The 16,273-nt window shown below is 36.4% G+C and overlaps 1 protein-coding gene across 1 annotated transcript in view; it reads right to left on the minus strand.

Moving 5' to 3' along the window:
- Nucleotides 1-15,850, minus strand: part of LOC134851401 (growth hormone secretagogue receptor type 1-like) — a 59,168-nt gene extending 43,318 nt beyond the window's left edge. The window contains exon 1 of the mRNA XM_063867466.1: nucleotides 15,429-15,850. Coding sequence (XP_063723536.1) covers nucleotides 15,429-15,505 — 77 coding nt within the window. The 5' untranslated portion in view covers nucleotides 15,506-15,850. The remainder of the gene's footprint in view (nucleotides 1-15,428) is intronic.
- Nucleotides 15,851-16,273: the final 423 nt, after the last annotated feature.

A 16,273-nucleotide genomic window follows, 5' to 3' on the forward strand; every position in this document is an offset into this window, starting at 1 on the left:
TTGAGACCATTTCTATGTAGAAAAACAAACAGAAATTGGGTGGTTTATAATTGTAAAAGAAACCCAAGGTAGAAAATTCCTTGGGCTTTTTCTGCAGACGGAAGAACTTGAAGATAGGATTGATATTCTGTAATTTCAGGGGACATTTGAAGGGTATCTAGCTTGAACACATTTTGATCAAATGATACTGGAACTTGGAAATTTTATTGGCATGTGCTGTCACTAGAAGACATTATAGATTGTTACGCTCACAAGTCTATGAAACTGGAAGACATAATGACAAGTAACGTGGAAAAATTGGGCTAATTCAGCAAACAATTATCTCAAGTAACGTGGAACATTTGAGCTAATTCAACCAAAATGCACAACAAACCTTTGGAAAATTTAGCAGCAATTGTAAAAATTATGTTCACGCGTTGGTTCTGAAAATGAAGAAAACGGTTACCAATAAATCAAATATATCAAAACACAAACCGCATTAGCGGTTTCAACAAGATTTGTTTCAACTTGGTGGTTCGTAGCATAGCAAAAATAGCAAAAATTAAACACAAAAAACAATCATTAAAAATAACAAAAATTAAATAACAAAAAAAAAACAATAATAATTTCAAAAAATGAACAATCAATTTCTGCAAAATTTCCTTATTTAAAATACGTTAGTTATATTCAATTTTCAGTTGATGTATTTTTTTCTACATATTCTGATTAAAGAAGTGAAAAATGGGCAAAAAATTTAAAATAATGCAGATATGAATTATTATGACAGACCTCAATCTGCGAGTTGTAGTATAAACTAGCTGGGAAGACAGCTCGCTTTTGCTCTCAAAAAGTTTAACTGTCTCTTGTCAGAAGGTTTTCAAGCACATCTTTTGCCCTGAGGAAAAAATGGTTTTTCATTTCCTGCGCTTCCGTGTAAAACGTTGGATCCATGTACAAACCCCGGCAGAGCTTAGATGACGCTAACAAAAAACTTCTAAATTTTCTAAAAAAACTTCTTCTTACGTGGTCTAAATTTGACATGATAATCGATTATATTGACAACAATTTAGTCAACGAAAATCCATTATAATCGATTATTACCCATGAAACTTCGGTGCGGGCGGCTCTTTACCATTTTAGTCCCCCCAAACTTGGAATTTTTTAATTGGCGCGGCGGCTGCAATTTTTTGGCGGAGGGTATTAATAATAAATCTACGTTTAGCTGTTTAGCTATAATTTCATTGCGTATTTTTTTAGGAGCAATCGAAATATTTTTCATTGAACTTGCTTTCATTTTATAAAAACTCGTCTACATTTTGCTTTCAATTCTTTTCCATTAGAACAATTAAATTGAGCACCTGCAGCTTTATTGATGAGCCGAGCCTAATTAAAGTTCATTTTGAATCAAGACACCCTAAAATCAAGGTTTCATTAAATAAAGCAAATTGAATAAAAATATGATTGGATTGCTCCCAAAAAGAACTCATTGTATCTTGAAAAGTATAGCTAAACGTAGATTTTCATATTTTAAACTCTTTTTATGATCCAGTCCATGAAAACTTAATATGAAGTTGCAGGTGTTTATTTTAATCATTCTAATTGACACGAACTGCAGGGAAAATTTAGAAAAAACAAACTTCAGTTTTTTCATGTTTTTTGCTGTCCTTTTTCTCCGTATTTTATTGACAAATTCAAAAAAAAAATAGACTATTTCCTGCATATGTTGGATATTTCCCCTTTTTTCGGTTGGGAAATTAAGAGGCGTAGAGCATCAAACGATTGAAAATGCAGATCTTTTTTAAATGCAATCTTTTTATAATAGAATTGATAACGGCTCTTTTTCTTATTCCCCCACCTACATAAGCATCATTTTGATAGTGTAACGAGTGGTTTTACAAGGTTATATTTCCTCATCGATAAATTTTGTGAACCAGAAAAACAAGCTTCCCCTTAATCAATTTATGAAAGAAGAAAGAACATTCACTTTGGCTGATTGTTTTTCAGCTGATCAGAATTTTGTATTTTGCATGTGGGCTTATATGCTCAAGTCTAGCTATTGTGTTTTAGGTGGGAGGGGGGGGGGGGGGGGGGGTGATCGTTCATTTAATTGTTTTAGGGGTGGGGGAGGGACTTGTTGACGTGGACCAATTTCATGGCTAAAAATGGCCGCCCAAAAAAGAGCTAGCGAAAGCTTTTGCATAGTCTGAATTACATTTAATCAAAGAGATCCAAATGGTATTGTCAAGGGATTCTAACTGTTTTCTCTGTGAATTAACTGCTTGCCCTAACTATCAATTCAAATATTGAAATGGTTCGATAGACCCATAAGATTAATTATCCGCAATGTCAAACTGCTGTAAAATTCAATTACTAACATGAAAAGCTATCAAGCATCAGCTGTGATCCAAGCGTAAATCTTGAGTTAACACCAGTTAAACTAAATTCTCATTAAAAAATTTTTTTAAGCAGAGCACTGTCATATATATATTATTCCTAGTCTTTAACTATATATTATGTTGTTTGGCGCCATTGGTTTTGGCCATGTGTTTGGTGCGGCTAACAATTGATTAGTACCTGCCAATCTTAGTTAAGTCTGTGAATGTTTTGAGTTATTGTTGCTAACCGTTACGACTAAAACCAGTCAGTCTAAATTCAGTGAATTTACGATATAGAACATACATTTTTCACATGGCGCAGCAAGCAGGACAAAGCGCGGGATCAGGAAAAAATCCACTGAGAATTACGGCATTTTTGCCGAGTAAATGCACGGAAGCACCGATGCTGTGGGAGCATTGGATTACACGTTTTACATGGGGTGTAATAGCAAAACACTCATTCAATCCGAAGGCATTCTATTTTGATCGGACGCTAACCTCGGCGCAAATTACAGACCTGCCAGAGGAGGTGAATGGAAAAAATCGTTTGGAAGCGGAGCAGACATTAATTTCTAACCTTTACTTGTGCTTGGGGGAACGTGGACAGGACGAATTACATAACCGAAAACCCCATTTGGACCTGGCGACTACCCGATATCCTCGAGTTTTGGATGAATTTGAGGGTGTTTTCAGAAAGGAAAGAAACGAAACGTTCGAAACGTATCAACTACTATCTCGAAAACAACGTGACGGGGAAACGTTGGAAGAGTTTCACTCCGTATTGAGTGGACTAGCCGCTAGATGCTCCTTGGGAGCACTGGAACGACGCGTGTTACGTGACGTATTTATAGTTAATATGTCCAATAAGGAGGCTCAAACGGAACTATGTCGTTCAACTAAGACACCAGATGAGGTCTATCGAATTGCTTTGTCATACGAATGGGGTGACAAGTACGCCAAATTGTATAAAGTATCCGGTGAGGGACTTACCGCAGCACCAGCGGGGTCATAACAAATTAAAGCGGAGCCAATAAGCGCAATTAGAGGAGGGTATCGCCGACCATCTCAAAGAGGTGGACGTGTATTTGGCAGAGGAGGCACATGGGGCCGCGGAGGAGCAGATCGCGAGTGCTATAATTGTGACCAGAGTGGTTTTACCCCGGATCACATTCCAAAGTGTCCAGCAAGAAATGCAATTTGCAACTTTTGCAAGAAAACCGGGCATTACGAGCGAACTTGTAGAGGACGTCGATCGGCGAATAGGGGTCGTGTGGGCATGATAAATGAGGACGGCACCGATGGCGGGATTGAGCAAGATTATCCGGAGGAGAGTGCATCCAACTACGGAAGTTCCGTTGGATGGGTAACCGACTCAAAGGCACCGGCACATGGATGGGATTCGGATAGTTCAACGAAGTACGTAGTTATGTCAATCCGGCGGAAGGAGGAGGAAGAATTGAGAGTCGCGGGGGCAAAGCTAGCCTTAAAGATCAATGGTAAGGCAACCCAAGCTTGGATTGATAGTGGCTCGCCAATATCTATCTTTACCATTGGGGATCTGAAACGTACCCTGGGTACAGCTAACGTACATTTGAAACCGCTGGATCCGAAAGACGACCAGTTTCGCGACTACGGCAACAATCCGTTGAAATTTCTGGGGAAGATGCAAGTCACACTTCATTCCAACGGATGGACTAGCTCGGCAGATATCAACGTCATCGGAGGGTGCAGACCGTCTATTATCGGCAGGAATTTAATGCCAGCACTAGGACTGATGTTGGTACAAGCACCACCGACGAAAGGGGTAAACAGCATACATTCACAGGAAGGAACTGTGGAGACGGACAATGACTTGGATGATTTGCAGAAACATTTTCGTAAGCAATTTCAACATCTTTTTCAAAGGGTAGGGCGTATCCGTAATTATAAAGTGCAGGCCGAATTCTTCAAGAATTTAACTTCAATTCAACAAAAGGGTAGGCAAGTGCCCATAACATTACAAGAAAAAGTCGATAAGGAGATTGACAAACTTTTGGAACAAGGTCACATTCAAAAATTGGAAGAATGTTCAGATAAATATTTTGTTTCACCTATCGTTATCACAGTGAAAAAGAATGGTTCGGTAAAACTTGCACTGGAATCCAGAGAATTGAACAAGCAAGTACATAAAAATAAATATCAAATGCCCAATATTGAAGAACCAATGGACATTGTAGGGCAATCGATCAGCGAACATAAACAGAGGGATGTTTTTTTTACAACGATGGATCTCACGTACGCATACGGACAACTTCCTTTGAATGAAAATACTAGCAAACATTGTAATTTTTCTTTGGTGGGAGGCCGCTCCACCGGTACATATCGCTTCAAGACAGGATTCTATGGATTGACAAACATGCCGGCGGAATTTCAACGTGTCATGGATGCTATTCTGGCTGAATTTCCGTGTGCGCATGCTTTCATTGATGATATCTTAGGAATTTCAAAAGGTACCAAGATTGAACATATTGCCCTTGTGGAGACGATTTTAGCAAAACTAGATAAGGAAAATATGGCTTTGAAACTAGAAAAATATTAATTTGCGGAAAAGACTTGCGAATGATTAGGCCACCGGATTACAAAATCAGGGATTACACCAATGGTGCGGAAAACAGATCCGATTGACAAATTAGCCGCCCCGAGAACGCTCTCACAATTGAAGTCGTTCATGGGGTCAATCCATAGCCTTCACAAATATATACCTGCATTGGCAGAAACTTCGGCGCCCTTACGTCCACTACTTAGTAAGAAAAACGAATTCGTATGAACAACTGACTGCCAAACAGCGTTCGATTCGCTTAAAAAGCAAGTTGCGAACATAATCGAACTTAAGCACTTCGATGTGCATAAAGACATTCGAATCGTGTGTGACGCGAGTCATAATGGGTTGGGGGCTGTACTCGAACAATTAGGCGCCGAGGGTTGGCGCCCTATATCATTTGCATCTCGTTTTCTAAATGCGGCCGAAAAGAAATATTCGACAAATGAGCTAGAAATGCTGGCCGTAGTTTGGGTTTCCGAATATTTCAGAAATTACACTTTCGGGCGGCAATTTACTGTAGTGACAGATCACAAGGCTCTAGTATCATTATTGAATGGAAACAATAAGAAAAATAAAACTATGTTCAGTCGGTTGACCCGTTGGATCGATCGAATTATACCCTTTGTTTTTGTCATTGAACATACGCCTGGGGCTAAAATTGGCCTGGCGGATTATCAATCAAGGCATCCGGTGGGGGAAGCAACAAGAGTTAGTCTCTTCGATAACACTTTCACGGTTGCTAAATTGCAGTCAATTACCAATTCACTTGGTTACATTAATACCAATAAAAGGATTATCAAAGCACCAAAGGAATCAATTGTTTCAGCTAAAGATATACAAGTTGGAAATGATCGAATTAACTTTCCATCGGAAGAGGGCGTCAAAACGCGTGACTGTCGGCCAACCAATCAGAAGCCAGTAAAACGCAAAGCTGAGTGCAATGACCGTGAAGGCGCGAAAATCGTGAAGTCAATTACTGAATGTAAACTACGTGAGTCTGATATTAATTCCACTGTAAACAGTAATTCTCTTTTTACTAAAACAAATACTTCTACAATGACATCACTAAACTTGAAGAAGTTAAATAAATTATTGTTAAAATACCCAGAGATCACGAGCGGCAGTTGCAGCAAGGTGGAGATAGTAGATGCACGACTGGAGGCGGAGATCAAACATACCAGGGACATCCGATGTAACACGGTAATTTCCATTCCTTCGGCATTCGGAGGCGAGTTATTTCCAGCGGCAAACCCAGCCGGAGGAAATGTCGTTATGTCAGTGATCCCCCGGGACTGTAAGATTGTCCGGAAAAGCAGTGCACTGCCGGAACTATTCAACCTTAAATTAGTCGAGGCAAACTATAAAGGGGACCCTCAGATGCGTGCGATAAAAGAACTGGTGGAAAGTAAGGATCCGGAGTTGGAGAAGAAGGTCAGAGCAATGGGTGCCTACCTCGGACAGCACGCAAAGGTTTTCCATGTGCGGGAGAATTGCCTGTGGATGGACGAACGACTCGTCATCCCCATACCACTCAGGAATGCAGTGGCCAATCGAATACATTGTTTTCACCACGGGCGCTCGAACATGTTCGATGCAGCAAGGGATGCCTGGTTCCCCTATCTCCACCGGAGTTTAGTTGCAGCTGCGGATGGGTGCAAGGAATGCACGGATGCAGGTAAAAACCTTAAACCATTATGCGCTAAAGGTGACATTGGGAAAGTCTATGAACCACGGGAGCCAAATGAATGCCTACAGCTAGATTTTTGGGACCCCATTAGATATCTAAATGAATCGAGTAAATATGTTTTGGTAGCGGTTGATCGATTCTCACGCTGGCCCTCTGCAATGATCTGCGGGAATAATAAAAGCGATAAGGTCCTTAAGTTTATTAAGCAATACATATCTCAACATGGTGTCCCTAGGAAAATTTTTATGGACCAAGGATCAAGTTTTACATCGAAGGCGGTTAAATTATTTTGCAATTCCGAAGGAATAGAAATAATATATTCACCCGTGAATGACCACCGCGCTACCGGATGTGTCGAACGTACCATTGGAAGCCTGATAAATTTTGTTTTAACTTACGCAAAAGAAAAAGATAGCGGAAATTTGGAATCAATGATAGAACGAGCCTTGAGTGCTCTGAGATTTGCTCCGAATGCTACACTTAAAATATCGCCGTTTGAAGCTCATCACGGCAGGGAAGCAAACACGGTCCTTCGGAATCTCACGAAAAAACCAACCTTGCAAAATCTAAATTGGGACAGAGTGTTGAAAAAAAAATCTGCCTATTAAGATTCTACGAACCCACGAAATCAGAATATACCCCAACCTATGGCAACTGATTGGGAGGAACGGTCTGACGTTGAATATGACGTCGAACACATGAGCCACCCTAGACGATTAACACAAGAGCAACTTGTTTCGGCGGCGGATGGAACACCAATGGTTGGCGTGAAACAAGACATGGGGGCAAGTCCAAAAAGCCAAGCAAGCGGACGGAGCTCTTGTTCCAACGACTAAAGGACAGTAATAAAAGGTATAGACCTATAAATCAGAAAGTAGTTAGTGAATCTAAGCATACTCTAACCTTAGCAAATGGCTCTGTACTTAGGAAAAGTGGAGTTGCTGAGAAATTCCTCAAGCCCAATGCGCCGAAAATTGCGAGCAAAATAACACTACCACCCCCAACTATGAGTGCGCTGAAACGTCGGGCGGAATTGAAACAAGCACAAAACGAGCAGGCGGCGGGGACAAGTACACGGAGTACAGCCGAGATTAGAACGCGAGAAATATCACCAACTCGGGATTCTGCGGAGGAGGCAGACTCGGATTCGGAGTACGAGTCAATAACGATTTCACGATACGCAGGGCAAACAACAGTTGCATCCGATCGGGGCGTGGAATCGAATGCACCAAAGGTGTCTAAAGATGCAGAGGGCGTAGCGGAAAAACCCAACTTATCCAAAGGAAGCGGCGTTCCAACATCCAAGGGAGTGGACACTGAAGTCCAAACCATGAATACTGAACAAGGGGGAAGCGGTTCGAATTTGAGAAACGAAGGACAGCCGGGAAAACAAGCCAAGAAGAAAGGGGAGCGAGGGCGACGTCTACGTCTTGTATCGTATTCTAGCCAGGAATCAGAACACCAAGATGGGACAGGATCAAGGAAAAGTACCAGAAAACGGATGGCGGTATCCAATTTCGGCGGGGTTATGATAGACAGCATATTCAAAACGAGAACGACCAAAGGAGAGGAAGACAGAGAGCGGGACACGAACTAAGCAGGAAGATAAAACTTGGAAGATGAAAGCAAAACTATTTAAACCTAAAACTTATGCCCAGGGAGAGGGTGGACCACTGCGGGTCTAAAACTCAAACATTTATCCCTCGGATAATTTTTAAAACGTCTTTTTAAAAAATGATCGTTGAGGGAATGTCATATATATATATTATTCCTAGTCTTTAACTATATATTATGTTGTTTGGCGCCATTGGTTTTGGCCATGTGTTTGGTGCGGCTAACAATTGATTACTACCTGCCAATCTTAGTTAAATCTGTGTATGCTTTGAGTTATTGTTGCTAACCGTTACGACTAAAACCAGTCAGTCTAGATTCAGTGAATTTACGATATAGAACATACATTTTTCACAGCACTAGGGTTAAAAAACTGATAGGCAGAAACATAATTCTCAATTTTGGGAGCTCAACTAGATCAAAATTGGTTGCTGAAAGAGATAAAAATTGTATTTCAACAGCAGTCTAGTCATTTTTCTTGGAATTTTCATTTTTTGAACAGACAACTTTAGTGCCGTTAATTAAGTTTTTCATGTCACAGACATCAAAATTGAACATGCAGTAGAGAATAATAATAACTTGATTCAACTATGAGCGTGGGACAGAACGTATTCAGTGTCAATTCAAAGCCTATTTAGGGACCAAAATTATGAGAAACCTTGATTGGAAAAGCGTGAAATGATTTATTAAATTTTGCATTTTATAGATGAAAAGTTCAAGAAAGTTCAAAAAATTGTCTCATTTTGAAGTTTTCCAAAGCGTCTTGTAATTTGTTTAACTTAATATCATATTTTTTCATTCGAACTTTTGAGGAAATAAACGGGAACTATATATGCTCGAGAACAAGTGATTTGTTCAGACCCGTTTCGGCGATCAACAAAAACTTTTAAAACAACTTCCTGATTTCGAATGTAGAAAAAATTATTATGCCTATGATCTTTTTTGATCCGCATTTCAAAAAAATATTTGAAATTTTCATTCAGCTTAAATTCATTCAGTTTGAGGATTTTCTTTCAGTATAAATTCGGCAATTGAGGTAAAAATTTTCAACAAAAAATTCTTACAGAATTTAGGATATTGACTCCCTTGAGTTGAAAAATCAAAAATTGCCTTCAATTATTTTTGTTTTGTTCTGGGGCTTAAAACTTGCCATTTTGACTATGCATTGGACTAATTTATTTGCGCTTTGAAGATGCTATTTACAAGGATGAAAGAATAACGCAAACTACTTATGCATAGTAAAACAACCCGCGCTACAAAATCATTTGAAAAAAAAATAGAGGCCTCTTTATCAGTCGTTTTATTTCTTGGCCTCAAATATTCACTTGATCCTTAATTTTCTCCAAATTTTATGCTTTCCAAAGTTTTTCTTAGAAAAAAACTTTTGATGCAAATGAAGAGACAGTTTGAAAAGTAGTTCAGGGCATTGCAAGATTGATAAATAAAACAGGGCTTGAACAACTTTGCAAAAAAAACAGGGCTTTGCAAAAAACAGGATCTGACATTGTTCTAGATTAGTTTATCATTACGAGACCAAATTGTGCAGTGGATAGGCGCACAATTTTGTGTCTGTATGTTCTTGGATTCCAGAGACAAGTCTTAGAACATATTCCAAAATGTAAGTGGATTCCACTTACAAAATTTTAGTGGTTTCCGCGTACAAGTACCTCTAACGTAAATTTTTTCGTCACATTGATTTTGTTGCGGATTCCGCAACAAGCAAATATAGGCAGTTGTTCCGGATTCTGCAAATGTAAGCCAATTCCGCAAATGTAAGTGGAATCCGCAAATTTATGCGGATTCCGCTTACAACTTTGGAAAATGTACCTATTAGGCTGAAACTGCAATTGTGAGTTTTTAAAGCGTGAAGAATTGTCCTATACCCAAATCATCATTCCAAAGTAAATAGTCATATTAGTAAAAATTAGTCAAATCACTCAAAATTATAGAACTCACTCTAGTTACAGGGCATACGGAACATCGAATATTTGGTCGGAATATTTGAGCTCGACGTTTTTTTTTAAAACAAGCATTTTTGACGTAAACCGGAACAAAACTTTGCAAATTTTTCGAATATAATTCTTGATGCCCAGGTCTCTAGATAGATCAGCTGGGGTAATTTTTTGCAGAGGTAGGATAGTTTGAAGTTGAAAGCACTTTCGCTACTCTGATTCAACAGTTTGTTATATTACCTGCGTTCAAAATTATTTGTTCTTCTAAAGCGTATGCGGCTTTGATAATCTAAAAAATTTACTAATGGTTGTACGCAAAAATTTGTGGTCAAACTTTAAACCTAAGCTTACATGAATATCTTTAAGAACACTCTTCCAGTTGCTAAATTGTTGCTGTAGCTTAAACCAACTGAGCGTTTCAGCTGCGTTGATTGACAATTGGTTGTAACCTTGACTTTGGTACAACGATGAAAATAAGTTAACTTTAACAATTCACCTAAATATAATGCTTCAAGGTTGCTGCCTGTGTAGTACCATAGTCTCACGTCAACAGAAATTTTTTTTCAGATATAAGAAAATATATATTAACACAAGAAGTTTTGATACTCAATTTAAAAATTTTGAATTGTTATTTTTTCTCTTCGATTTTTTTCTCTTCTACTTTAAAGCTTTTGTTTCATTTCGAGATCCAAATTTCAGCTCGATTTCCTGGCAGTTTTGGGATCTGTTTTTGGGATCGTACCAATTTTTTTCGGAACACAACTCTCGCAAGCACAGTGAGTCTTGTTTACAAAGGTCTCTCAGCATTGTTCTTGAAATTCGCAAGTTGATTCTGTGCTGTTTTTGACAAATTCTCCTCTATTTCCTCGTCTGTTAGTAATTCTTTAACCGGGCGTCCTTCTAGATCCCCAAATTCTGTTGTTCCCTGTTTTGATTGAGTTTTGCAGTTCTCATTACATCCGATCCATCCAGACTCGAGTCTTTTGAAAACCCTCGAGGTCGGTCGAATTTTGAATTTTCTTTTTTTGGCTCGATGTTTCTTGTTTCTTGAAATCTCCTCTGCTATCTTCTGCATTTCTCTCGTGAGCACTTGATCTGCCTATTTTTTCCATGCTTTCATCGACAAATCGTGATACCAAAATGCGTTTACTATTTCCTGCGGCTTTTTGTATCTGTCTACTTTCTTAAATTTTGCCTGCTTCTGCTTTGAACCCAAAATTTTTGGCGTTGGTTCGTATTTTCTTCTGGTTTATAGAGATAACAGTTGTTCTGTCACTTCTGTCACTTTCTCATGATTCGCTGCTTAGACAACCTTTTGTCTTCTGGGCTCTGCATTGTGATTTTTTTCTCCTCCTCTTGCATTACTGTTCGCTCCTCAATATTCTGACGTAATTCAGACGTTGGTCCGACTGCAGTAGTGCTTTGCCTTTGGCTTAGGTTTCATTAGCTCTCATTGATGCTTCTGTTCTTTTTTACATAGTTTTCGGTTCATAGTAAGACTTTTGTTCTTGGTAAGGCTTTCAGTAAGGTTTTCGTTCGAACTCTGTTTTGGTTCTGCTGGTAGGTTTGTTGCTTTTCCGATTTAATGCCATTTTCTCCTATTTCGCTGAACCTGTTTTTTTTTCAATCGTTTCGTCAGTGCTTTGCGACTCTTTTTATTTTCCTTGCTCATTATAATTATTTTTCACCTTTATTTTTGTTGGGAAATTAATTTCAAAAATCAAAGTCTAAAAACACTTTTTTTTCTTCATTTTTTGACCATTTTTTTGGCCGAAAATCTGTAAATCGGCGTTAAAAGAGAGTCGGAAGATTCAATAATTTGTTTAAAACTTACCGACAAGAATAAGTAAAAACTAGCACAGTCTTCCTAAAAAGTTTATCACGGATTATTGAGCAGTTGTTTAAAGAAATAATTTCTTTCTAAATTGTTTCAGTTTTTCATCTCTACCTGACTTGGTAAAATCAAAATGTTCAGGATGCATAAAAACTGCTAAAAACTAATAGATTATTTTCTTAGCAAGTGCTAAATCTCTTTTGATATCTAATTTAGCACTTGCTAAGATATCGATTATACCGGGGTTGACCTCCAAAGACAAGAAAAGCTAAACATAAAATTTGTTCAACAAAATATATATATATATAAATGTTGACTTCGACAACTTCGACAAATCAACTAGATGACCATATTATTACAATGCTCTTTTATCGGCAGATCTTTCCAGTTACAAAATTTGCATGAAGTTGCATTATGTCAAAAACCCGAATTATGTCAGAAACTGGAACATCAAAAGTCAGTTGCGCAGCTTCAGAAGTTTCCTGCGGTCCAAAACTTTGAATTTTTTTTTCCATTTTATTGTAGGTTTTATAACTTAATGAAGATGAATGAACAGCGAACCTGAATTTGGTAAACAGAAATAAAGAAGTAAACCGAATAAACTTTGGAATTTTAATTGGAACTGTTTGGCTCTCTTTTGATATCTAATTTAGCACTTGCTAAGATTTCGATTATACCCGGGTTGACCTCCACAGACCAGAAAAACTATACATAAAATTTATTCATCAAAATATATATAAAAATGTTGAGTCATAAAAATGTTGTGCACTTTTGCAATTAAATGCGCGAGTTTCGTCATATACAAAAATGAAAAAAATTTTAGGCAAAAAACTCTAATTAAACAATTTTTATGAAATAAAACTGTATGATTAGCATTTTCCTGATAGGCACGCTAAAATTTTTATAAAATAGTTGAAAAAATACCCCTGAAGCAAAAATATTTTCATTTCAAATCCAAAACAAGTTTTTTACTTATACAGAAAACTTTTTCCATTTATCTGCATGCAAAATTTAATCGCGATTACTTATACGTAGTCGAGATTACACAAAAATTAGATTAATTTAAGGCATTATTTGACATTTTTTTTGAAAAAATTTCATGAATGAAGAAAAGCATATCATGGATCTTTTATGCAATTTGCTGTACAAATGGAAATGCATCAAAATTTTCTAATTGGCATTTTTCGTTTCATGAAAGTTGCATAGATAGCGTTTTTAGTCATCCTGGGTATACATTGAAACCAAGATTTTGTCCGACTAAAATCAAAAAGTATATATGAATTTACGCTAAGCGCAGTGACAGACAACTACTCATAGTTTTTGGTTTTTCAATTAATGCTCCATTCAAAATTTAAAAATATAAATTTGCAACTACCCGGGTTGACCTTCATAGAAAAAAAAATGCTTATCATACAGTTCCTGACAAAAACAAAATGCTTATCATACAATTCCATGCATGGGTTTTACGGAAAAAAATGTTTATCATAGGATTTCCATTTATGAAAATTGTATGATAAGCTTTTTTTGTTGATTTTTTTTCAGGAAAACCTTTAAAAAGAATTTTTTTGTAAGTTTAAATGAGCTTGATTCGTTTTCTGATTAAGTTAGATCAAATTGGCCCATTTTTTTCATTTTTTTGACAAAAAATGTTTATCATACAATTTTCATTCTATGGAAATGGTATGATAATCATTTTTTTATAAACAAAACTTTAGCCGCGACACAAAAAGTTTTGAAAATTTGCCCCATTTTTTTTTTCAACCGCAAATCGAATTTTTTACGCAAACAAACATTTTTCGAAAATTTTTTATTCCTATTTCCTTTGTATGGCGTGTTTATGTATGCCCTGATCAATGTCTGATATTTTGAAAATTCAAAAATTTAAAATAATCATCGTTGAAAAATTTTTCCAAAAATTAAAAGTTTTTTAATTTTGTTATATCAATTGTGAACGACAGCTCGACAACACTTTAGGTCGTTTTCTATGCCTTGTAAATGCAAGACCGTCCAACCTTAGCTGCTTTGAGTAAGCAAGGTCTTTGTCACTTGGGTTCGGTTGCAAACAGAACCCAAATTGTTTCAGAAAACAAAATTAGAAACAAAAAACAACTTTTTGGCTTGAGGCGAAAACACCTATCAAACAATTCCAATTAATGGAAAAAATGGCTATCTTACAATTCCATTGTATAGAAAAAATGGTTATCATGTGATTTTCATACGATTTTTTTATTCTATGGAATTGAGTGGAACCGAATGATAAGCATTTTTTTCCATAATATGGTATTGTATGATAAGCATTTTTGTCATATTGGGTAGATCAGTTTTTTTCAAGATTTTAGAAAAATAATGTGTTTAAAAGAATCACAAAAAAAATTTTAAGCTGATATTTTAGACAATAACTAATTAAAAACTGAAAATTAAAGTAACATTTTGTGCTTTGATAGCATAGATTTACAAAAAAAATCACTTAAAAGTAATAATCAAAAAGTTTAGGCTACAGAGATAAGTAACAAAAACTAAAAGAAAAATATACATTGAATTTTTCAAAAAAACTCGGTATGGATATATGGGCCAATAGATAAATCACACTTTTTACCGCATAATTTTTTCTTTTTACGTACCGTTTTTGGTAACATATTGAAGTTTTATTATTTGTGATTGGAAGTAAAAAAAAAGATTTTGAAAAATCACTGAGTGTCGAGATAAATTGGTTTAAATTTTTCCTCTTTTCAGTTTGCTTTCCAGCTGAGGATTGTTTATCCCCTATCAAACTAGTCCTAAATCTCAAGCACTTTTTAAAATTGATAAGAGTTTACTTTCGCTAATTTTTAGTACATGTTTTTGGTTATTCTATAAATAAATATTTTTTGCAAAATCAACTGAAATGGGATCCTTATGTTCAACTTGTACAGCAGCCGTCTAATCTTTTTTAAACTTTTAGTTTTAATATATGTTTTTAGAAAATTATTGTCACAAGTGAGCTTACGCGATCCTATACGGCGTGTCTACTAAAAGTGGAAGCTATAAGTTAGAAATCAGTACATAATTATTCATGTGACGAATAGCAAAAAATATCATATGCTACCCACCTTCCTCCTACACACCCCAACGCAACCCCTATAGCGACCCCCCTCTAATAAATGCAAATTGTTTTTAAGTTAAACGCTAGAAAAGTTTCACATGATAGACATATAGTAAACGCGGAGAAGCAATTACCAAATGCACTAAAAAAGATGGAAAATTGAAACAGTTTATAGAAAAACAAACTAAAACTGGAAAAATTTCTCTTCTTGAATCAAAAAGCATAAAAGCAAAGTGTTCTCAAAAATATTAACTAAATGAAATATATTGAAAATGAAATGCGCAACTATTTTTCAAGAAATTTATCTTTCTGGACAAATGAACTTACAGATTTTGATCAGCGGCATTGTTTGAAGTGATATTGGACACATTAGAAGTAACATAAGTTGAATTGCTCGAAGCCATCTGAAGTTTTTGAAATTTAAGAAAAAGGAAAGAAATTATTTTCAATTTTTTATATTAGTTTCAAACAATTATGGAAACTAGAACTATACCATTCAAAGGGAGTGTTGAATTTTTTCAGTGGGAGTGTTTAAAATACTTTTTACCCGTTTGAAATGTAACTAAATTATGAGGATGGAAAATAACGCCTATGAAACCAGCTGAACAATTCGTATTGTTTTTTCACTTTTCAGCAAATCAAGACAAACAAATCAGTTGCTTTTTTGTTTGTTCGATCGACGCTAAATTTTTGTGGCAAAAAAGCAAGCCTAAGCTTGGTTTTACAAAAACAAAATAAAACTAACCACTGGCGCGCTTAACGGGTTTGTTTTTTTTTGCGAAAAGCTTAAATGTGATTGGCTGAAAAATATACCTTGAAGGTATACAAAAATAAACCACCATTCGGCTGCTATGGTTTGAAAATGGTCAAAATTCAGATATCCATTGAATAAAAACGAAACAAAGTGAAGAAAAATCGGAACAATTATATATCTTACAGCAATTTCTGCTGTGGATTCTGATAAAAACAAGACAAAAATCAAAAAAGTCCGCATTTATTTGCCAAATATAAACAAATACAAAACAATTTAGTTTTTTATAAACTGAACGAATATTACAAGGCTCAGACAGGAAATTAAAAGTAGCTCCCTTTTCAATTAAATTTTTCACCTGGGGCGTATGCATTATCTTTGACCAGGAGTGGACATATCAAAATATTCATTTTCCTTCAAT

This window comes from Symsagittifera roscoffensis, chromosome 7 (genome assembly GCF_963678635.1).
Source record: "Symsagittifera roscoffensis chromosome 7, txSymRosc1.1, whole genome shotgun sequence".
Lineage (NCBI taxonomy): Eukaryota > Metazoa > Xenacoelomorpha > Acoela > Convolutidae > Symsagittifera > Symsagittifera roscoffensis.